General features: G+C 47.7%; 4 protein-coding genes across 4 annotated transcripts; all 4 read right to left on the bottom strand.

Annotated features, from left to right (window-relative positions):
• Positions 1-3,842: 3,842 nt before the first annotated feature.
• UCRPA7_8726 (putative linalool dehydratase-isomerase precursor protein) lies at positions 3,843-4,979 on the bottom strand (the record flags this gene model as incomplete). The annotated part of the gene is made up of 3 exons (XM_007921237.1): positions 3,843-4,124; positions 4,188-4,744; positions 4,838-4,979. 3 exons carry the CDS (start codon positions 4,977-4,979, stop codon positions 3,843-3,845), a joined length of 981 nt encoding a protein of 326 aa, XP_007919428.1.
• A 2,236-nt stretch (positions 4,980-7,215) lies between these two features.
• On the bottom strand, positions 7,216-7,745 carry UCRPA7_8725 (putative transcription factor cmr1 protein; the record flags this gene model as incomplete). Its single annotated transcript, XM_007921236.1, has 2 exons — positions 7,216-7,386; positions 7,437-7,745. 2 exons carry the CDS (start codon positions 7,743-7,745, stop codon positions 7,216-7,218), a joined length of 480 nt encoding a protein of 159 aa, XP_007919427.1.
• A 5,039-nt stretch (positions 7,746-12,784) lies between these two features.
• UCRPA7_8724 (putative mfs transporter protein) lies at positions 12,785-13,798 on the bottom strand (the record flags this gene model as incomplete). Its single annotated transcript, XM_007921235.1, has 3 exons — positions 12,785-13,103; positions 13,161-13,642; positions 13,703-13,798. 3 exons carry the CDS (start codon positions 13,796-13,798, stop codon positions 12,785-12,787), a joined length of 897 nt encoding a protein of 298 aa, XP_007919426.1.
• Positions 13,799-15,765: 1,967 nt separating this feature from the next.
• Positions 15,766-16,976, bottom strand: UCRPA7_8723 (putative l-aminoadipate-semialdehyde dehydrogenase protein; the record flags this gene model as incomplete). Its single annotated transcript, XM_007921234.1, has 3 exons — positions 15,766-15,798; positions 15,865-16,876; positions 16,933-16,976. The coding sequence occupies 3 exons, from the start codon at positions 16,974-16,976 to the stop codon at positions 15,766-15,768; spliced, it is 1,089 nt and encodes a 362-aa protein (XP_007919425.1).
• Between the last annotated feature and the right edge of the window lie 5,830 nt (positions 16,977-22,806).

Raw genomic sequence — 22,806 nt, 5'->3', positions numbered from 1 at the left:
ATCATTGACCGTCATTGAGGTTGTTCTCACGCACGGGACAGCATGAGACTCACCCACGTCCCGAGTCCGACAGCGGGGATGCTGTAGCCATTGTTGAGGCTGAATACTCTCTTTGACGACATTTCTATACCTAGTCTTCTGAGACAGTGCCAAACAAAATATTATGGGTGTGCGCGGCTCTGAAGTAGGAGAAGCGAAGTGGCTAACATAAATTGACGCTGTGGACAAACTCAGATGCCGGCTTGCTTATCCGAGCCGATGAGATCTGGGGCAGGATTCCCCACCCAGACAACTGGATGTGACGACAGAAAGACTGAATTGGAGAACAGCCCGTCTCATGCCCAACCGGATACACCATCTAGACTAAAGTGTGCGTGCGTAAATTCAACACGATGCTTCTGGTTCTCTTACCACGCATCCCATTTGACATTAACTTGGCTTGTTATGTTAATTTCTCAATATTAACACGCGGCTCATTTCTCAACTCATATCATCACATCACCACATCTTGGCTTGCCAGAGAGAGTTAACTGACGAGCGTACTTCTCGATACAAAAACCGCCACAACTTCGTTTTTTGTTACATCACGTTGCATGGAAGGGATTGGTGGCATAATCTTCAAGGACTAAGTATATCATCTATTTAGTATATACTGAATCCTGCCCCAAGCCACCAAACCCCGATTAGGTAGAAGGTCCACTTAACCACCCTTAGTGAGGTTTCTTCTCACCCTCACCATTTTCTGCCTCCTATTTTATTTAGCTCCACTTAACTCGAGCAGCTTCCAGCTATGTCAGAAATAATACAGTCAGAAATATCCAGTCACCTTGGCGAATGTAGACCTCTCCGACATTGCCATGTGATCAGCTCCGAGTGTGACTAAGGCACTAGGCCGTCAACTGTGGCGCTACAAGGCGATCGCATCTCCGCAGTGATGAGGAAATGCAAAAGAGGAAGACAGCCAGGTTGCCACCTGAAACACCAGCTTCCAGCATCAAAAATGGATAATGGCTTGTTGTGCCGCTGCCGCTTACCTTGTTTTTCGCTTTTTAGGAATGCGCGAGCAGTTGCTCGATGTACTTCGACGACCAGAAAAGGGGGAAGAGGCGCTCGCCACGAACGATTTACAATTTTCGGCCTGCAAATATTCAGTCTTGTCCAAACAACATAGCGAAGCTGCTGTTTTGAGCTTAGGAGGGCTCACGTGCGGCTCTTGCGTGACAGACATTCAAATACTCGTTAAGACCATCCCTGGGATAACACACATATCGATATCTCTAGCCCTGCTTCGTGCACACGTCATATACAACGAAACAGTTTCTCTACAGGCAATAATTGACACTATTCGTTCTGCCGGGTATGAAGCCTCGCCTTCCCTAACAGCAGAACCTAATGGGTGGGGCGAAGCCTTCACCGTAATTCAGGAGTCGGTCGGCGCCCGTGAGAGACAGGTCAAGATTTGGCAGCGAGCATTCACCTTGTCAGCCTTTTCCTCTCTCACAATCTCAGTCGCGAGATATTTATCTCCGCTCCTGGCACCACCAAAGGGGAACATTTCTATTGACTCGACGATATTCTTTATGGTTGCACTTAGCCTCATAGCTGGCGCGAGGTTGCACCTTGAGACCTGCCACTTGATCTGGAACGGCCGGAAGCCCAATATGTCGACCCTGGGATCCCTCGGTATCCTCTCGTCTTTGCTTCAGAGTGTAATAACACATTCCATAGGCCATGGAACAATTTATCATGGACTCTGTAATTCGGCTTTGGGTGCAATCCCAATCATTTCTACCTCGGTGCTTGGTGGCCGACTCCTCAAAGCTATTGTGTCTCAGCGAAGTTTTGATTTCGGATTACCCTTGATCAAACTCATTCCATCAACTGCTTCTGTGCTCTGCGAGAAAGACTCAACGAGTGTGACCGAAGTTCCCATAAACATGCTTTCTCCCGGCGATCGTGTCGTTATCCTTCAGGGGGATCAAATTCCAGGTGATGGCGTAGTAGAGAGCCAAGATGAGACTACAGTTCTTGAAGCTTGGATGAATGGCTCAAACATTCCACGGGTTGTAAGCTGTGGCGACACTGTATTTGCTGGTAGCAGAGTCGAACATGGAACGCTCAATGTCAGAGTCCAGTCATGCGGACGCTCTACTCGACTGGGCAAGATACTGGACTCAATTGTTGATGCAGAGGTTATCTTCCCGGAAGCCCCTCCCGGGAATCACATCCAGCATTTTGTCACAATCTATCTGCTGCTTACCACCGTGGTGTGTGTTGGGCAACTCTGGTACGCTTCCAGCATAAGCTCGGTAGACATGCTAGGTCGAGCCTCTGCCATGCTTCTCGCTGCTTGCCCTTGTGCTCTTAGCCTCAGTCTGCCGACGGTTAAATTACTAGCTACAGGTTCGTGATTACGAACAGAGACCTCTGACATTCTGACCCTAAATATTAATATTATTCTAGTCAGAGCCTCCAAAAGAGGCGTGCGACTTACAACAAGATACAATCGAATACAGAGTGCCGCATCTGCCGGGGTCATTCTATTTGACAAGACAGGCACATTGACAAATGGCATCTTGCAAGTCTCACACGTTATCGAGCATAATACTTGGGATACCTCGATGTGGAGCGCGATTCGACAGCTGGAAGACGGTTATCAGCATCCCGTAGCGCTTGCTATTTCTCGTGAAGCAGACAAGCATTTGAAAAGCCTCGAGCCTGGGCTCAGCGTTGATTCAGCTAAAGTGACCGAAATTTCCTACGAAATTGGGCGCGGAGTTCGCGGGACTGCAGCGTTCACCGGTCGACAGTCATGGTCGGTGGCGTTAGCCATTGGAAATCGCCACTACATGGAATCCTTGGGCATCCATGTTAGCCTAGCTGCGGTTCCTACTGAGCTTAGGAATGCCGTCACATCTACCGTCATTGTGGCGATCGATGGAGCGCAAGCTGGCATACTTATCCTCCAAGACAGCATTCGTCCAGATGCTAGTACAACCATTCAAGGGCTCAAGCGAAGTGGAATAAGAGTTGGAATGGTCACTGGGGATAGTCATGCATCAGCAATGGCTGTGTCGCGCCAAGTCGGTATTGACAACAGCATGGTCTTCTCTGGTTGTCTACCACAGGAGAAGGCACTTATTGTCAAGAAATTTCGCCAACGCACGCCGACAGTTTTCGTTGGTGACAACCTGAATGACATTCCATCCTTCGCATCAGCATCTTTCAGTATTTTCGCGCCTGATCCAGACATGTTCTCCTCAAGTGAGCTTAATATCTCCGACGCAACACTGACACCCAACATATTCAATGCCAATATGGCAGATGATGGTACGCTCAGTAGGACTCTCTTCCTCATAAGACTGTCGCGTCGGATGGAACATATTATCTTTCAGAATCTTTGTTGGGCCGTTATGTACAACACTGTCGCCCTTCTCTGGACATCGGGGGCCTTGGGGGTGAAGTATTCCCCTTCTTCGTGAGTTTCGCCCGCACCTCTGTTTCATGGCATTCTAACCAAGCGCTAAAAACATGTGTTAGGCTGTGTTCTAGTATAGGGATGACATTGAGCAGTGTCTTCGTTCTTTTTAATAGCATGAGAATTGACCAGATTTAGTGAATGAAGCAAGTAAATTTAAATAAGCCCAGGAATGCTGTTCACAGCTTTGGTAACATAACGATTATTTAGCGAAGCTGTAGATACGTGTAATTGATATTCGCACAGGATGAGCCACTAAGTCATCATCACAATAATCACACACATGGAGATGGATGCACGCTAATATGGCTGTAAGGATTTACTTTTTTCATTTGGTCTATTCTCTCAAGTCATATCTATGTCTTTAAATGGTGACAGGCTTGAGATGGACGTGTGTTCTGCCATCAACCAAGATATCAAGAGACAAATTACCATCCCCATCAGCCACAAGCGTCTTCATTCCGTAAGCGTAGGACTTTCCGGGTTGCAGGCGAGATATGCCAAGCTTGAAGGTTCCTGGATCCGCAGATGGATATAGGACAATTTCAAGATCTGTTGACATGTGCGATCTCGCCTTAGCAACGAGAACCCCTGGATATGGGACCTCTGATAGAATCGGACCCTTCAATGCTGTGTTGGATGGACCCTGTGGTGATGAAGGTCAATCAGCAAAGTTCAACGTCTGGCGGAGCTCCAAACAATATCTTACTTTCTTGACCATGCGCTCATAGCCCCCTGGACGGATTAGAGTCGCAGTTAGAGCCGCGTAATTCATCAGCGTGGAGGCTTTAGTCAAGTCGAGACTTTTAGCCCCTGTTGACGTCGTTACGAGGCCCCAGGCTTGCTCAAACTTCAGCATCGCAGCTTCTTTCAGGCGTTCGTCACCGTGTTCTGCAGCAGCTATTGCGATATACGGATACATGGCGTATTCGTTTGCTCGATAATTACCCTGATCGATTGCATCCGCACCAACCAAGCCAGTGAGTGATAGACTTCCCGTCTTCTGGTCGAATCGAACGTTCTCCTTGCGTACAATAGCCCAGAGGCGGCGGGACAGGTTTCGTAGCGGTCCGGCACCCATAATTACGGTTGCTAGGTCGCCCGAAGCACCGCAGAGTCCAGGAATTGTGAAGCCTGTGAGCTCAGAACGGATCGGCAAGACGCTGCCACTTGGCTCAGTGAAGTTCGTATTGAGAGACTCTTCAAAGCTGGGGAGGATGATCTCTGTAGATCTCGTTCCAAAGACTCGGTCATAGATAACTGCCCCTGTCATACCCTGCAAGTTGCACATGACATAGATCCAATTTGGCTCACAGGGGATCAGGCAATATGGACTGGCTGACCACTGCCTCAACAAACTCTCCTGAAGGTCCTGAACAGCATACTTGTAGGCTAGCTTGTCCTCAATATTGAAGACTAAGCTTTCTGGCTCAGTGTATCTCATGTCGCCCGTGTTGGCTGTGTAGAGCATGACACCCTGCAATAAAAAGCCGGTGACCATGCTACAACGTCTGGAGTCAGTAGATGCCTGATAAAGACAGTGGAAGAGCAGGAATAAGCTTGAAAAAAGAGATGTCTCGGGAGTGACCGGCCACATTGGGGCAGTGTCTTTGTCTCTATTACTCCAAACATGGCTAAAAGAGGCGAAAATAAACTTCGAAAGTTGCTTACATGTTGTCTTTCTGCACAGGATCCCAGTCCAAGGAAAATTTGCCAGCGAGCCGCTCCCATTTCCAAAAATTAAGCACGGTTGACGTAAGTGATCTCTCAATTACTTTACGGAACGCCTCGCTCACATAGGCATGGCAATTTGGTGCGTAGCCTGCCTGGTACAGTCCTAGGCAATACATCATCTGGTAGATCTGATACCGTAATGCCGAAGTCTGGAACTGGTCAATTTTGGTGAAGCCTGACCAGTCATCCAGATTCTGAAAAGCTTGGTCGAAGAGAAATTGGAGCCTGCGAAGGGATTCGAGGTCTAATTCTCCCTCTTCTTCCTGAATTGATGCTCTGGCAGCCTCTTGATCTATCTCCTCGAGCTGCTGAGGTATGAACTCATTTCTATGCAGGCGCTTCTTGAAAGCTGTAATTCTTCCAGCGGCCGCAGACCTATTCGTGAAGAAAAAGACAGTGAATAGTATGCCTGGAGCGAAGAACCCCGCAGACTCTGACACAACATCTCCGGTGACGACGTAGGCACCAAAGACGGACAGGCCCCAGACGAGCAGAGGAAAAATAATAGCACCGGCCCCAAACCACTATAATAATGAATCATTAGTTGTGGCCTCACGGTGACCTCGCTCACACCTACTGCAAATAGAGAGAGTGGAATAGCCGCCCAGGTCAGGAGGAGGAGCACAACTCCGAAGACATTGGCGCTAGCGAAAAATCCCGCCCCCGGAAAGACCAATCCCAAGGCTGCCGCCCTATTGTTCGAGCTGATATTAAACCATGGTTGAAAGAACGCCAATGTACCACTGAGAGCGGCCAAGGACCAGACTATAAGCGCGAGGGCCTGAACGTTCTTGCGATGTGGCCCTGTACCAACGTTCGGTGGAATCAACTCACGAACATATCGGCCTAGGGTAAGTGAAGTGTTAGTATTAGAACATATTCTTCAAAAGATCACGGCAAGCACCATGCCAAAAAAACAATACCTTTAATACCCACTGATCCAGCATGCTTTGACGTCTCCTCACGGGTGGAGACACTTATCCCATCCGCTTTGTCGTTGATTTGAAATCCCATTCCGTCATCGATACTCTCGTTTATTTCGCTATGAAGCTAACAGTAATACGAGATATTAAAACCCCAGATTGGAAACTGGGTAGACAGTGACAATCAAGGCTATTTATGGAGAGCAATAAAGGTTTGGGAGAACGTTAATCCCGGAGCATCGGAGCCTAGCTGTAGGCTCGTACCTCTTGTGTAGCTTCTGGAACATAAGTCACTCCGCTGAATTTCAAACGGTTACATAAATTGAGGTGACCTTATTATGCGGGGATGATGTAGACTAGCAATCGCAAATCTAATGCTATTAGGATTGTCAGAAATATCTGACATCCGGCGCCTGTGGGTAACTCCAAACCAAACTCACAGATTATTGATCTGAAAACCTGAGAGGTCATATTATTATGTCACTGACCAAGGATTGCAATTTCAAAAAAACGCTTAAAGCTCCTAGGATAGGTTTTCCAAAACATTCGCGGTCAAAGTGATGATGCTGATACCACGGAAGACAGTTTGTTACCACTTCCACTACATCATATTCCAAGTTGGTGTCAGTTTTGGCTCAATCTCCGTGATTACTATGTGACAAAGGATCTTGACTTTATCGATGCAGGAAACAGACATATCAAATTTAAGATAAAGGAGGACCAAAGGGTGCATGTAAATGTTGTTTCTTACATTCAATGTTCCAACAGCCTTCAGTAGATTTGAGGTAAAGTTCAACTGGCAGCTTGGCCATTTGACCAAATTTACAGTGACATTGTACTTTATCTCGACTAACAATCGGAGGACTAAACTGATTTCCGTCCAATTCCTTAGGACTTTGACAGTATTCTGGCGATAGCAACGGTGGTTGGAGCATGCCTTTCCCGATAGCTTGCTCTGTATGGCTCCGTAAGTCATTTTTGAATTTGTTGATACAACTAATCTGATCTCTTTGACTGACTTTCGCACAGCGCCTGAAAATTTGGAATTAAGCGCTCGTACGTCGTCTGTCATGTATGAGTTTACTCAAACTTTGTGAGATAGAAATAATATGTGCCGGCGTCCGGTAGATCTTTGTTGTCCATAGCACCCATCACCACTCCATCTGATACGCGGCGGAACGAGTCAATGATAGGAAATTTATCGTAAATCATAGCTGCGGATACAACTCCTCGAAATTTGACTTCCCTGAGCTGCGATATGGGTTAGGACTTGCTACTTAATGGATGAGGCTTTCACTAACGCTTGCATGTCCATAGTCGGAGAACCAAGTCCGCCCTCCTTTCTCATCCCAACCCATGATAGGGTCAACATCATTCGCGGAACGGAAGTCCTTTCCAGCCCATTTGAAGTTAGTGAGCTGCTTGTGAGTTGGATGACCAGTGTCGAAGCTTCCACCCTTCCACTTTCCAATCATAGCATCGGGCGACACTGGGGGAAGTTGGTCATAGACCTCTTGGACTTCGGACTCTTTGAGAGCCCCTCCAGTCTTGATTAACTCATTGAAACGTTGTATAACTGTCCTTGAGCAGAGGAAGAATGTTAAACTCATTTGTGAATATTGATCAGGCTGATTGAGGATTCAGACTTACGGTTCCGCCATCATACAAATTGATTAACTTAGTCAAACCTAGTTGGCTGAGAACTCCAACGTCAGAGGCACGTAAGGATACGCTGTGTGTAGATCAAGGAAAGATATCAGTATAGTTATAAACACGGTCCCAGGGTAGGGAGCCTTTGCTGTTCTGAAATGTGGGTCTTTCTTGGAGGTGTGAGAATTTCTGACATTGGTCTGCCTCATGGCCCACAGAGGCTGCGCAAGCTTGTAAACCAAGTCATACATACTTGTGCCTTCGGCTAGAAGAAATTGAAGTGTCCCTCAAACGACTTTGTGTCACAATCCTTAATTGTTGGCGCTTAATGTGCGTCTGTCAGATTTCTCTCACAGTGTTTTTCACGCGCGAAGTGGAGGCTTCGAACACGAAGTGTGGGTGTCATCGCAGCTTCGGTGATCTTAGTGATGTACATGTATGTTATATAACGATTAGTAGAAGATGGTGCTTAGGAAAGAATTCATGAACACATATGATTGCAATTAAGTCGTTCTTATTACAAATGGGCGCCAAAGACCTTGCCGATCGCTTTGCTGCGAAAGCCTGCGCCATATTGTCGACCTCCGGTTCTTTCCTTCAAGGAGAATACTCTAAGCCATGGGTTCGTACTGCAGCTTTAGCCTCTGGTACGGCCCTCGCCATCTACTCTCTGAACAGGATATTGAGCATCAGAGCTTTGAATCATGGGACCAAGGCAGTTTTTGACTGGTCCAAGGAGGTCGTCCTCGTTACTGGTGGGTCAGGGGGTATTGGAGGTGAAACAGTAAAACGCCTTGCTGCGGGAGGGACAACTGTCATTGTCCTGGATTTGATTCCGTTATCATATCCAGCTTGTAAAATGCCTTTGTCTCAGATTCCTTGCGAGTGTGCTGACATCTGCTATAGCCAAGAACATCCATTACTATCAATGCAACCTAATGGACTACGAACAACTCCAGGGCGTTGCTGCCAAAATTCGAAGGTGAGTTAGCAGCAATGAACAAAATTGTGATGTGTGCAACAGCATCTGACACAAAGGGCATAGAGAAGTTGGCGAACCAACTATAATAGTTGCCAACGCAGGAATTTGCCGCGGAAAGCCCATCTTGAAGGCGGAGCAGAAAGATATCCAAGTGTATGTCAATCCTAAAGTACAGGGATTCGATGCTGATTGCGCAACAGAACCTTCGGTGTCAACACGCTCGGGCTTCTTTGGACAGCCAAAACCTTCCTTCCGTCCCTTGCGTCGCATAATCATGGCCACTTCCTGATAGTGGCCTCGCAGACTGGATACATGGCTACAGCTGGAGCGACAGATTACTGCTCCAGTAAGGCAGCCGCTATAAGCATCTACGAGGGGCTGCACTCTGAACTGAAACATGTTCACAAAGCACCTGCCGTTAGGATATCATGCATCAGCCCGAGCCACGTCCAGACTGCCATGTTTAATGGTATACAGAGCGTGCCAGGCATGGCCTCACTGACACCTCAATATCTTGCTGAGACTATCGAAGGCATCCTCAAGAGCGGCCGCGCGCAGAACCTTGTTGTGCCGGCCTCGGTGGGACTGTCGACTCTTGTCAGGACTCTGCCAGACTGGATTCGTGTTCTCTTACAAGACTCTGCCGCAGGGGCCTTCACTGATCTCAAGCCTCGGGACAATGTAGCGAAATTGTCCGAGTTTAATGACGAGAGATAGCTGGCTGCTTCTATGACGACTAGGCCAGCTTAATACAGACAGAGACTAATACTTCCAGGAATCTGTTAGACAAAGAAAACACTTGAGATCGGGGTCAAGGAGGATACTACCAGAGCTGTTACCCTAAAACATTCAAAGAGCGACAATGATAGCATTTCTTCGAGTAGCCCGGCTGGTGTAATAGGTCGAGGAATTGTGAGGATAAGACAAAGGGCGTTAGATAGAACCAAAGCCGATCTAGGACTGAATATTAGGTTAATTCAGACGAATGGCATTCATGCCGAATCTCGAATGATTTCCGATATGAAGTGCTCCATCGCTCTCAAGACTCCACGCGATTCTGGGTTCGCGCATGTGGCTACCAGCTGAACACTGTCGCAGAAGGTGCTAGATCACAAGAAGATAAAGCTACACATAGTACACTGTCAGTTTTACAGAATATCGGGAGGATTCGTCTTAGAGAGAAATGAAGAGCGTACCAGTTGAACAATCCAGGAACGGATACTTCCTCGCGAATTCCTTGCTCAGCTTCCACTCAGCCACATTATCAAGTCCCAGAAAGGTGGCGACATCATTTGGGCAGAGCTCCACATCAGTCGGCACTAAGATGCTTTGATCGTTACGATACATCGGTTGTAGGGCTTGCATCCTTCGTTCTAGTTCTGCAATGAGAGCATGTTCCACAGGGTCCCCATCATAAGGATACAGACTCCTAAGCTCGGAACTAATTTCGAACAAGATCCAGGACGGGTCGTTGAGATAATTACGAACGGGATTGCTCTGGGTAGAGGTTGCCTTGCGGCGGAGGATCTGATTCTGGAAAACGTCAATTACACTGACCGCAACGCCCCGTTGAGGTTGGTCGATGACCGAGTGAAGCATGATATCCTTTGTGAGCATATCATAGTCAACAGGATGCTGCTCCAACAAGAGCTGATCTCGTATGTCAGGCCAGTTGAAAAGGTCGATAAACCACGAATGAAGAAGGTCATTTGACTGCAAAGGTGTTGGCCTGAAAGGTGAAGGGACGCAGTCTTTGGCCTCAAGGCCGAGCCGCCAGCTGAGAACTTTCTCAATATATTGAGCTCCATTCTGTTCCAATCATGTGATTAGTGATGCACGATTAGGGAGTCAAAATGCAGAAGGCTTGTGATACTCACCACGCCGTAGATGTATGACTCTAGTCCCCAGCAACATGATGCCAAGTGGCAAGCAGCTAGACTGAGCCTCTTGCCAAAGTCATTTCGCAACTCCTGGCTTGATATCAAGGAAGGATTCGCTTTTCTTATGAGCTGCTGGCATGCGCTAAAGAGTTTGGTTCCGAACACCGTGCCTGACGTGATAACAACCCGCTCGCTACCTACGATAGTTTGCGCCGGGGATGGAATTAGCATATCAAGCGCTGAAATGGTATGTACACTTGAATTCGCTTGTCCGGAAAACAGTATAGCTTGTATGCTACTATCGTCGTCGACGTGAGAAGCGACCGTGTGGAAGTCTAGCAGTGCTGTCGCCGCATCTTCGAACACCGAGGTTGACACACTAGGTGGCTCATGGATGCAAGTATCTTGCAATCCGGAGTCTTGGACACCCGAAATTACTCCAGAGGGTTCGGTGCTGGTTGGCTGATCTTCCACATCACCCTGATAGCGCGATTGCGACTGGGATGATGAGGCCTCGGGATGAGCCTGCAGATCCCCACGAGGGCTATCATCGGCCCCTTCGGATCCACGCCCAAGTATAGAGCTGAATATTTCATCGTCTAGTTACCGTGTATGCTTAGTATGAAAGCGGCAAAACGAGGAGTACAAAAGAGGGGCTCTCGTGTCGTACCAGCGGCAGCAGCGGCGGCGTTGCTGAAGCTCAAAAGCTTCTTTCGAAGACGGAGGAGTGCGTCCCGCAATGCTTGATTCTCTTTCATCTGCTTTAGGTGTGCTTCGAGGAGCTTCGTATACCGGTCTTGCTGGCCTTCGGTGTCATCATTGTCGCTGGCGATAGCGGACTGAAGGAGCTGAACAGTGTCTTCAAGGCTGCGCACATATGCCAAATTCTTCTCGCGCAGGCATTGCTGAGACGTCCGGTTCTGTGCCCTCTTACGATTCGTGTTATCAGGGCCGGAGTCTGCCTTTCTCTTTGGCGGGTGCCGCGGCGACTTATTCTTTTCTAAGGGCATTCCAACGGTAATGACGAGTTTGGTGAACTCCCGCAATACCTCTCAACATGAAATATCTGAATTGCTAGACAAGTAGGCTTACGGCTTTGCCCCTGTCCCACATGCACCTAAGCAGGGGTAATAATGAGCTGCTCGAGAACTTGGGGTGGCAGTTCACGAAAAGTCGCAGGGGCACAGCGGAGTGACGGGTTTATAAAGGCGCCCGAGCTACCTAGGCTTGCTAGGCTTGTCACTTGGCTGGGGAATCTTAGCTCATTCCCCAGGTTTCACCGCTCGGATTGCACTAGAGGAGCCTCCTTTTGGCCGTAGCCTGTAGGGGTGCCCAAGTGGATGTTCGCGTGCCGAGGCTTGTAGTGGAGTAGACCGTGTGGGTTATTGCTAGTAAGCTAGTACTGAGATTCTCTTTGTACTAGAACTGATCAAAACTTATTACTAGCTATGTTGGAGACTTTTGTTTGTCAATTTCGTTGCAGACTTCCAATTGAGTTATACTTTAAAAATCCACATTCCCTCAGAGCTGCCGTATTATTGCCTTACATACTGGAAGCAAGTCGTGACTTCTCAACTCAAGAAGTTTGCTAATAGACGTAGAAATTTGTCGCCTCAAAGTTCTCTTCCCGAATCTTCTTGTTCCTTTTTTGAAGTGATAGTCGCATCACCCACGCGCAGATAACCACGCCAGCCGAAAATCCCACGCTTGCCATCATTGGCGAGAGATAACGTGGCGCATCACTGTCCGGCCAGAGGTATGGAGTGTAAACGCTGGCCAGATTGCCGAAGGTGTTGCACATAGCAATGGCTACGGCCTTTTTCTCATCCGTCTGGCCGATGACGCTGGCTGTCCAGCCAAGGATGATATTGTTTACTCCATAAGTGGCCCCGACGAACAAAACGATCCCAACGAAACGTACTGGGACATTGAGAGTTGCACAAGACATGACGAACCCTGCAATGGCGATTGCTTTACTTATGGTTATATGCCAAGTGCGTTCGTTATACCGACCAGATGACCACGAAACAACTATAGAGGCAACGCTGGCAACAATATACGGAGGACAAGTTCTATGAGTTTGGATTAGAAGCTGAAAGCACGACTATAGAAGGAATGGTTGCACTCCAAATCTTGCTTACAAGGCTAGTGTGATCGTAGTGTTGTATCCCAAAGTCTTCATGACAGACGGTAGGAAATTTTTGAAACCATTGGCCGATAGGTGGAGGTTGTCCATAAGGCAGAAAACCCATGTTCGCCAGTCAGCAGCAGCTTCGCGAAGCCCCTTGATGACGCTAGTGCCTTCTCGTCGGTCTGTAGTATCGGAGAAGATACGATTGTGGGCGAGCTGACGCTCTTCAGGAGTCAGCCATCGCGTCTGAAGAGGGCTATCTGGAAGCGTGAAGAAGGCAACACCAGCAACAAAGATAGAAAGAGCGCCTTGAATGATGAAGAGCCTAAGGTCTCTGTGTCAGCTCGGCACCACATATGCATGTCCCTTGAATTGCACTGACCATTGCCATCCCGCTAAACCTCGGTTGCCGTCCAATCCGGCGAAGACTCCAGCGGCAATCAAACCAGAGAAAGCACTCGCCAACATGTTTCCGGTGTAGAAGATGGACATGCGCGTGGCAACCTCCTTTCGAGTGTAAAACATGGAAATCATGTACAGCGCTCCAGGGTAGAAAGGGGCTTCGGTTATCCCGAGGAGGAACCTGCAGATTACCATTGTCTTGTAATCATGCGCTTTGTAAGTCAGAAGAGAAACGATGGACCAAGCCATACAAAAACCGGCCATGTATAGGGATGGTCGGACGCGATTCAGAATCATGTTCGAAGGAACCTGGCCGCAGAGGTAGCCGACGAAAAGAATGGAGACACAAGTATTGTATTCAGTGCCTTTGAGGTTGAGATCTTTCGTCAAGGAGCTCAATTTGCCATTCACCATAGCGTTGCGGTCAAGGAAATTGAAAAAATACATCAGCCAGAGGATTGGCTACGAGAATATGAGAATCAGCGAGCGGACACATGGCAAGCCGATTTCTAGGAGACTTACCAGCATGTAGATATCAAGCTTCCGCACAAGAGCGATCTCTTTGGGATCTGTTTTGGTGTGGGCACCGAAGTGGTCCACTTTCTCAATTTCTGGCATGGCAAGCTTTTGATGACTATCACACTGTGCTTCGATATGCAAAGTCTGATCCTTGTCAACCACTGCCGTGGGCGTTGGACCATGCTGAGTTGCCATATTGATAGTCAAGGAATTTCCAAGCGGTGGTTACTTTTCAGCAGGGCGCTTGCTCAATTAAAATGTCAATGGATAGGAATGTCGGTTGACTCGAATGGGCGCCGTTGAATTTATTAAAGACAATCTGACAGGCACTGGTGACCCCATGGGGTAAGGACCCGCCATATTTGGTAATACGCCTTGGCAAAGCAGGGTGCATTTCCGATACAACCAGAGCGGGGAAGGACTTCAGTGCAATTTGACTCCGGCAACCGGTAGGTACGAGTCTGTCGGATCGGAAAAGTAAACAGAGTAGTCAGCTCGCCCTTCAACTTCGTAACCATTGGCTCATCCATTCCAAGTAGAGTACAGGATAACGTGCTCACATCTACTGGAGTAGTACCACGGGATTGTCATTGATTTTAGGAAGACATAGGCTTGAACAAATCGATCCAGTCATTTAGCAGGCTACGTGAACTCCGCTTGTCCTCAAGAATAGGGTTGCTGAATAGATCGTAAGTGCAGTTTGCAAGTGATATCTATACGAGTTCTAGGCTCTTTGGTACATAGACACTGAGGGGAAAACTCGGTAACATGCCGACTAAGGCTTCAAGACGTATTATTTAACAAAGTTGTACGCGATGACAGTAGAGACCCTTACTAGGTAAATGGAGATGATGAACTATCACATCAAGGTCATTCTCTACCGCGTAACCCTCAGCCGTTTTTCGTATCCTGTGTCTACGCCCATTCTTCCATCCAAGCGGCAACACATCGAGAAATTAATCCGCTTGCAACTACATCATAGCCGCGTGCAACTGTCTCGCTTCTCTCTTCCGTCTTCTGGGTTTCGAAGACTAAGCCACTACGCCCTGGCCTATCATTGTCGTACTTGTCTGCAAAGAAATCTAGCAGCTTCACCGTAGGGTTCTTTCGAGGGTCCTGCTCCCCGTCCCGCAGTCGTTGTACCCACTCACGCTGTCCAATAATCTCAAAATGGAGACCTGCTGCGGTCAAGGCGGGCAGGATCTCTTTATTCCAACTTGCCGTTTTTGGGTTGACCAGGTGATACACAATGTCAGGTTCATCTTGTACCTGGAAGTATCCTGTGACTTGCTGTCCCAATGCAGCTAACCCACTCAGTTCGAGCACAGCTTGTGCACACTTATCAACGGGTAGCCATGATGGAGTTTCGTCAAGCGCAGGTAATGCACCCAGTGTTCGCGCTGTCTGAATCATGAGCGGGATTGCCTCGGTAGGATTCCAAAGACCTTTCGCCGAATCTCCGATAATCTGTCCTGAGCGTAATACCCGTGCCTCTATCCCAGTAGACGCGGCAGCTGCACAGATAATATGCTCAGCCACCCACTTACTGCGAGCGTACCCCATACTTTGTGCATGGCTAGGATTCTCAACGAGTGCCTCCTTTATGGTAGCAGGCATGGGTGTGCCCGCGGCAGCAGAGATAGAAGAGATGAATTGAAAACGTGCTGGACGGCTGAAAGGGACGGACAGGCAGAGATCCAGGAGATGACGGACACCAATGATGTGCTGAGCCTCAAAGCTCCGCACATTCAACGTGAAGTTGACGGCCCAAGCAGAGTGAATAACGCAAGTCACTGTCTCCTGTAGAGCACCAAAGATATCCTTGCCAAGTCCAAGATCGGGAAAACTCAGGTCGGCAGGCAGCGCCGTGAAGTTAGCAGTGTGATGATATGGAGACAGTCCTTGTTTCACCAGGGACGAAATTATCTGTGTATGTGATTGGCTATGATGTGGCGTAAGACCTCGAGCAGCAAGAGATTTGAAAACACGTTCTTGGGCATTCTCTGGAGACGAAGCGCGGACAAGACAGTAAACGTGACGAACATGAGGAAGGTGAATAAGACGGCTTAAGATGTGAGCACCAAGGGAACCCGTCGCGCCTGTCAGAACCTGTGTAATTTTGCTGGTGAGTAAAAGAGACTCCGACGCCAGAAGGTGCAACTTACAACTACCTCGCCATCTGGAATCTTCGTTCCTCTCTTGAAGGATCCGAAGTTCATGGTATATTTGTCTACCAATTCTTCCATGACTTCCTCCTCGCTCTTTTCTTGCCGCACTGACCCCATGCGCAGCGAGAATAGGTACTCGGCTAGTTGCGATACACTGGGATACTCGAACACAACTTGATGGCCTAGTTCTTGCTTACCAAGGTCTAGCTCTCGAACTAGGCTAGCACGAGCGATGATTGCCTGTAAGCTGTCCATACCAGCAACAAAGAAGTCTTTTTGAAGATCAAGACCTTTAACTCCGATTCGCTCAGACAGGAGTTTGAACAGGTATTCTTGAAGTTCTGGGACGTCCAATGCTAAGCGACTAGCATTTTTGACTGTTTCAAATTGCCTGTACACGTCTTCAATGACATCCTTGAAGTGCTCATAGGATGCAGCTCTAATGATGGTTCCTTTATCTGTGCGAGGATGTTCTGTACCCAGGGGCAGGATCTTGACCATCTCACGGGACACATGACCAAACTTCTCGGCCTTTTCATTCGCTTCTTGTATTGTCGGCCATACGATGTCCAGGATTTCTTCAGAAGTTTTGTTGGTCGCATGAACGCTTGGAAAGAGGAGTAAGCCGGGGAACGCTCGACCCACACCAAACACCAGACAATCGTGCACCATATCGTGCTTTCTGATGTGATGCTCATAGGGAACAGGAAGGACCTTTTCGCCATTGAATAATGTGATGCGGTCGTCAAGACGGCCAAGGTATTTCCATGCATCGGTAATGTAGGGATGCTTCACAAAGGTGTCTCGAGTGCGGTAGGACTTCGGCGGGTCATCGGAATTGGCGATTGTTTTGGTGGGTAAGCCGTCAAGGACTACCAGCTCAAATGTGCCAGTGGAGATCTCATCGAATAATAAATATGGCTTAACTTTCGCCAGAGGACGAACGTAGTTCCAAGCTTTGTCTTTCTCAGGGTCTCTCAACGAGGTCATGAGCTGGCCCATCTCCGTCCTTGGACTTTGTTAGCTCCTAATGATCAAAAAGAAGGGAGATATATCCACACTCACGCGCCATAATGAGATACGAGGTTCACACCTCTTTCCACCAGCATATCTCCTAGCTCATCGGGGCAACTGCTGCCTCCAAAAAGTACCAAGGTCGCTTTTGCCAGCTGTTCTACTCCGTCGCTAGTCTCTGCCAGAACTTTCAATGCGTATGGGACACAGTGAAAACTTTCGAAGTTGGTTCTGCTCATCGCCGTAACAAGATTCTTATTTGTTAACGGTAGATTTGCGTTGTAGATCATGGTACACTTGCCGGCCGCGATGCCGCGGAACATGGTGGAAAGACCATGATTATGAAATAGAGGCAGTGTTACGAAAGCCCTCATTCCATTGCCGGTAGCGTAGTTACCAAGACATTGTCGGTGTGTCTGGTAAATAGGTTTCGGGAGACCAGTACTACCGGACGAGTGAACTATGAAGGCGACTGTGTCTTCCTCGTTCACGAGCTCCACCTGCCTTTCAAACCGTATTGCCTGTGTTGAAATTCGAGTCCATGTCGACTGATCTGGCAGTTGAAAGTTCTGAATGGGAAAAGACTCTTGGATGCTCGTGACCGAGCTCATGAATCTTGTTGCGGTGACCAATGCCTTGCAATTTGTTTCACCAAGGAGAGATACATATGCGTTGGTTGGCAGTCGAGTTGACAAAAATAATACAGTGAATCCCATCCGAGATAAGGCGAGAATTGCGAGGATGTAGTCAAGATTTGAAAGACCAAGGAGGCCAACCACTTCAGCTTTCTCAGTCCTTGCGCGCTATAATTGTATTAATTTTCAAAGTTGGATGAGCATTGTACGGCGGGGACGGCTCACTGCTGGTCTCAACCCCTGCGTCGAGAGTTCTATGGCCACCCGGTCAGTAAACTGATTAAGATCCCTTGCGGAGTACTCGGCGAAGTCGGATATGGTATTGTCAGGATAAGGGTATGCGATCAATGCCACATCAGGGATACACTGTGCTTGGTATAATATCAGATCGTTAATGCTGTTGATTTTCTCCAGCGAGGTTGTGTTGTTATTGATAGTGCGGTGTTTCTTGTTAGATGCCAGGATAGGCACTTGCGTGACGACTTCAGTGAGGGCGGCCATTGTGTGCGTCTGATTAGTCGCCCATGAAACACTGGCTAATTGGTGTATATTGAGCACTCCAATGTGAATGGGCAAGCGACTAGGTATCTATGGTTAAAAAAAAGAGTCGATTTGGGAGATGTATAAAACCTCGGTTGACTAGGGTATTAGGTATCGGATAAGGCACGGAAAAGCGTAGCATAGTACCTAAGCCCATGAGATCAAAAGGGTCGTTCCAAATTCACTTTTCCGAAGCAACATTTATCACTTCAAAATTGCACGTGCATACAATGTTATGTTATCCCACCCATGATTTTCCCAGGAAGAACCGACAAGCATTGTGTCTTGCATTGGGCGGATCAAGTTGTTCCTTGATTGCAAGAAGTGTCGTCGAAGAGAATTGTCAGCGATGGAGCATATATCCAATTGAAGCTTTTTAATTAGCTATCATTCGTCATCTTTACAGAAATAGAGAATATCTAGATGTGAAAAGATTCATCTAAGCTCTGAACTACTAGTAAAAACACTTCGATAAGTCGTTGCCATATGACCATTTACGAACTTCGGATAACTATAGCGTCGGAAAGCCAAACAACGCATCACAAATAGGTTGGAGTGCTTAATAAAGGATTATAAGTTAAGATACTTCGAAGTAAGTGGATGCATTTGAAGGCTTAGTCGTCAGTCTTAGTCTAACATATATCTCGCTATCCACTGCCGGTGATCAACGTATCAACAAGGCCGAAGTCAGGAGTACATTCTTACTCCCAATACACGAACATAGAGATCGTGGGATAGAAGACTGGTTTCAGGCAAGCTAAGAAGATAAAGGCATGGTAGCTTGTTCGTGAGGAAGGTCGTATGCGATAAATTACCACCACAAAGGGCAGTGTCGGAGTTCGTGAAGACTGCTTCATGTTGCCACCGCAGTAACACTCCTCTTGGGTAAGTATTGAGTTGGAACATTCTTTGCTTAGACCCCGACAATTGGCCTAGTATTAACAGACAATAACAAGTTGTGCAGCGGCTGCATCTTCAACAAAGAGTTCCTCGTCAATGGATTTGTCTAATGGCATCATTCTCACCTAAATGACCATTTTGCTCCTGCTATAGATGTGCTTTGGTTTCTCCTTCTAGATACTGCCTTGGCGCACGCCAGGGAAGTTGCTTTCCTGAGTCAATTTACCACTTAAACTCAAATGACTTGAACACTTTCATAAACTTGCCAGCCCAAGATGTTATTCGAGGAACCCTCTGGATAGCAAAATCGGATCTTCTCCATTGATCTTATCTCCTTATCTCGCCGTGACGGAGCGGGGTCAAGTGCCTTCCTTCGCAGCTTTTGATCGGGCCTTGGCAATGCAGACCGAAGCAAGATTGACAATGCTTAACTAGGCGAGCTATGTATTACACGCGTCGCACGACTCCATAACGATAGGGAAGTCCTGATTGCGAGAGAGGAGGGGTAAATCCCGATTGGTATGTAGTATCCGTCCAGATCGTCGATAGCATCTTCCCCAGCCTCCGGTGCATCTGGGTCGGCTGAAAGAATGGAGCTTGCCAAGGTCGATTGGTAATCTCTATGTGCAATAATTATGACAGTCTATCTTCAAGGTCCGCTTGCCTGAGAAAGCAGCTGTCTTATCGCTGAAGTTTGCCAAGAAGGCTTCCGGATGTTATTCGGAAGCCGACTGCTTATATTCTACCGAACCGGTTTTCGTCGTTACCTACTCTGACCATGAAAATGCGGGCTGTGCAGCCAACTCTCTCCACTATATGTCTGCACCTCTGGTCTATCAGCTGCAAGGTAGACTTTTCATCGCTAATGCTAAAGTCCCGCGTCTGGTCAAACTCTAACAAGTGCAATCAAGAAGATAGGCGTGTGCCGCAGCCCGTTTTGCCCCCGAAGCAATGGGCCGTATGTGTGGTCTTCTATCACTTTTTACAGTGATCTTAACGGGCCAAAAGTGGAGGGATAGTACAACAGCATGTTCTTAGGTATGAAGAGGATCGGCTCCTAAGTTGCAGCTTAGTGTTATCTCAATATGCGCCAAGAATAATTGCTTCAAGTACTTTCGTTATCTTCAATCCACACCTCTCCCAATAGTCTGGTATTCACAGACTTGGCGGCGTAGTTGCCCGCCGGCCAATGTCTATGAACTGTTCTGGTGGTTCGCTCAGACAATGAAGTGTTCACTGGCAAGGTCTCGAAGGATTTAAACCCCGACTACATCCTGATAAATGTAGCAAGCTGATCCAGTCTCAAACATCACCTTATACACTTCAAAGTCGCGATGTCTCGACCCGCCCCTTCATTGTTGCTGGCTGCGCTTACTACATTGTTTTGCGCATGCTCTGCTTTCCCTGGGCCAGATGTTTCTCGGCGGGCTATGAGTTTTGCATCCAACAACATAAGGACATGCGGACTAACAGATGCTGCGCCTCAAGTTGAGGCGCCCAAAACGAACGCATGGGCAGCCATCTCGAACGATGACGTTTCCGCAGTGTGGGATTTGGTCCACGATTCTGCTAATGGCTTGAATCTGACTGATCCGAGTAATGCAACCTTGACCGACAACTACGTGTATTTCATTGACACGCTTCACACAAACAAAAGTGACATTCTCCCTTACATCGATGGGGATGGCCCGCTACCTGCAAAGTTTGCTCGCGTTGTCATCTTCGAAGGTGGAAAAGATGTGCCGGTATCCCAGGAATATGTGGTTGGCCCTCTCCCGGTTTCGGGAGCAACTGAGATCGCGAAGCTTGATTACATATTCAATGGAGGTAATGGAGGCGCGGTCCCCTTCAACGCCAGGTACTTCGATGGCAAGCGTAGCGCAGCTTCTGAGCCTCTTTTGGCCTCTATTATGTCTAACATCTCCGATATAACCGTTGCACTCTTTGACGGTGCATATTTTGGCTCCAGTGATAATCGCACGAACTTAACTTCGACCAGCACTACCCCGGTTTCGTTCGATGGCGAAACTGCTTCTCGGAACATAATGTTTCGATATCCTGGATCTGCTTCGTATATGGTTCCTTTGGATTTATTTGTCCTCTTAGACGTCACAGGCACTGACCCAACTAAATACTTTCTCAAAGGAATTGTCACTAACTCTCGATTCTTCCCTACAATCGAGTCACTGCGCGAAGCATTTGACGCTGGCGACTTGAAAGAGGAGTTCGTCCAAACAAGGGACGATACATGGGCCTATGTTAATCATAAACCAGAGAGTAAATCTATTACAAACTATCCAGCATTCGAGGCAGATAGTCTCCTGAAGCATAGCACCTGTTGACAGTCTCTAATTTAAGTGGGCGTTCGTGACCTGGATGATCGGCTTGCTCCTCAGAGCATTGAGCTTGGTGGAAAACGGTACAAGCTTGATGTTGAACAGCAGTATGTTGAATTCATGGGCTGGTCCTTCTACATGTCGTTTACGCGCACATTGGGGTTACAATTCTATGACATCAAGTTCAAGGGCGAGCGCATTCTTTACGAGCTATCTTTGCAAGAAGCTGCAGCTCAGTATGCGGGATTTCAGCCCAAGGCTGCAGGAACTATCTATCATGATACATACTACAGCATCGGTACATACTCTGCCACTTTAGTAGAAGGGTTTGATTGTCCTTTCGGAAGCACGATGCTGAACGTAAGCTTCCCCGAAGGAAATTCGACAGAAGTGCATCCCGATGCCTTGTGCATATTTGAGTCGGATTCGGGCTTTCCTCTTGCTCGACATCGAACGGGCTCAAGCAGCAATGATTGGGGATTCGCCAGCCTTGGATCCGTCAAAGGTTCTGCGCTGCACACTCGCACTGTTGCAACTGTTGGCAACTACGACTATCTCTTCGACTACGCTTTCCATGTGGATGGGTCTATCGAGGTAGAAGTAAGAGCTTCTGGGTATTTGCAAAGTTCTTTCTATTACAAAGACCAGGGCAAATTCGGCCCTCGCATTCATGATGCTACGCAGGGAAGTCTTCACGATCATGTCCTAACATTTAAAGCGGACTTTGACGTCGTGGACACCAACAACAGCCTCCAAGTCAGCGAGCTTATCACTGTTAATCAGTCCCAGCCATGGTTCCCTGAGCTGGGTACATTCGAGCAGCTTGAGCTCAATATCAGTAATTTCGACACGGAAAGACAATTTAATTGGGCCGCCAATGGCCAGGCCATGTACTGCGTGGTGAACGCTAATGCGACCAACGCATGGTAAGTATTTCCCAATCGCCCACTCTTGCCTATTGAAAGTGGCCAGGAGTTCCGAAGACCGAGTTTCATTTCTTGGGGGCCTTGGTTCAATTTTCTTTCTTAACAATTCTATTTTCCTTACGTCCTCTCTTGATGCTGGAATGCTCACTAATTTAATTCAGGGGCGAGAAGCGCGGTTACAGACTGGTACCTGGGAAAAGTAACATTCACCTCAGTGTTTTGAATTCTCCCTTCAGTCAGCATCAATCTTCCTTTTCGAAATCGCATTTAGCAGTGACAAAACAGCACGACACGGAGCCGTATGCCAATAGTTGGCAAAACATAAACTTGTCCAAGAAGCCGCAGCATGACTTCCTGAAGTTCTTTGATGGAGAATCAGTCGACGGTGAGGACATTGTTGTGTGGTTCAATCTAGGAAGTAAGTATCATCAGGCTAGGTCTAGTTTCCTAGATCAATATCCGACCTATCAAGACAAAGCGCTGGATCATGCAGGAGATCGGCTCTAGGATTGGAAATCTCCTTTAAGCCCAATGTTCTGATTTTGATCCTTCACTGAATTTGTCTGACCTCGAGTTTCATAGTGCACC

This window comes from Phaeoacremonium minimum (assembly GCF_000392275.1).
Source record: "Phaeoacremonium minimum UCRPA7 unplaced genomic scaffold PA7_03_scaffold_607, whole genome shotgun sequence".
NCBI classification, from domain to species: domain Eukaryota; kingdom Fungi; phylum Ascomycota; class Sordariomycetes; order Togniniales; family Togniniaceae; genus Phaeoacremonium; species Phaeoacremonium minimum.
The sequence above is the reverse complement of the archived record's forward strand: the minus strand, read 5'-3'. Positions and strand labels throughout refer to the sequence as shown.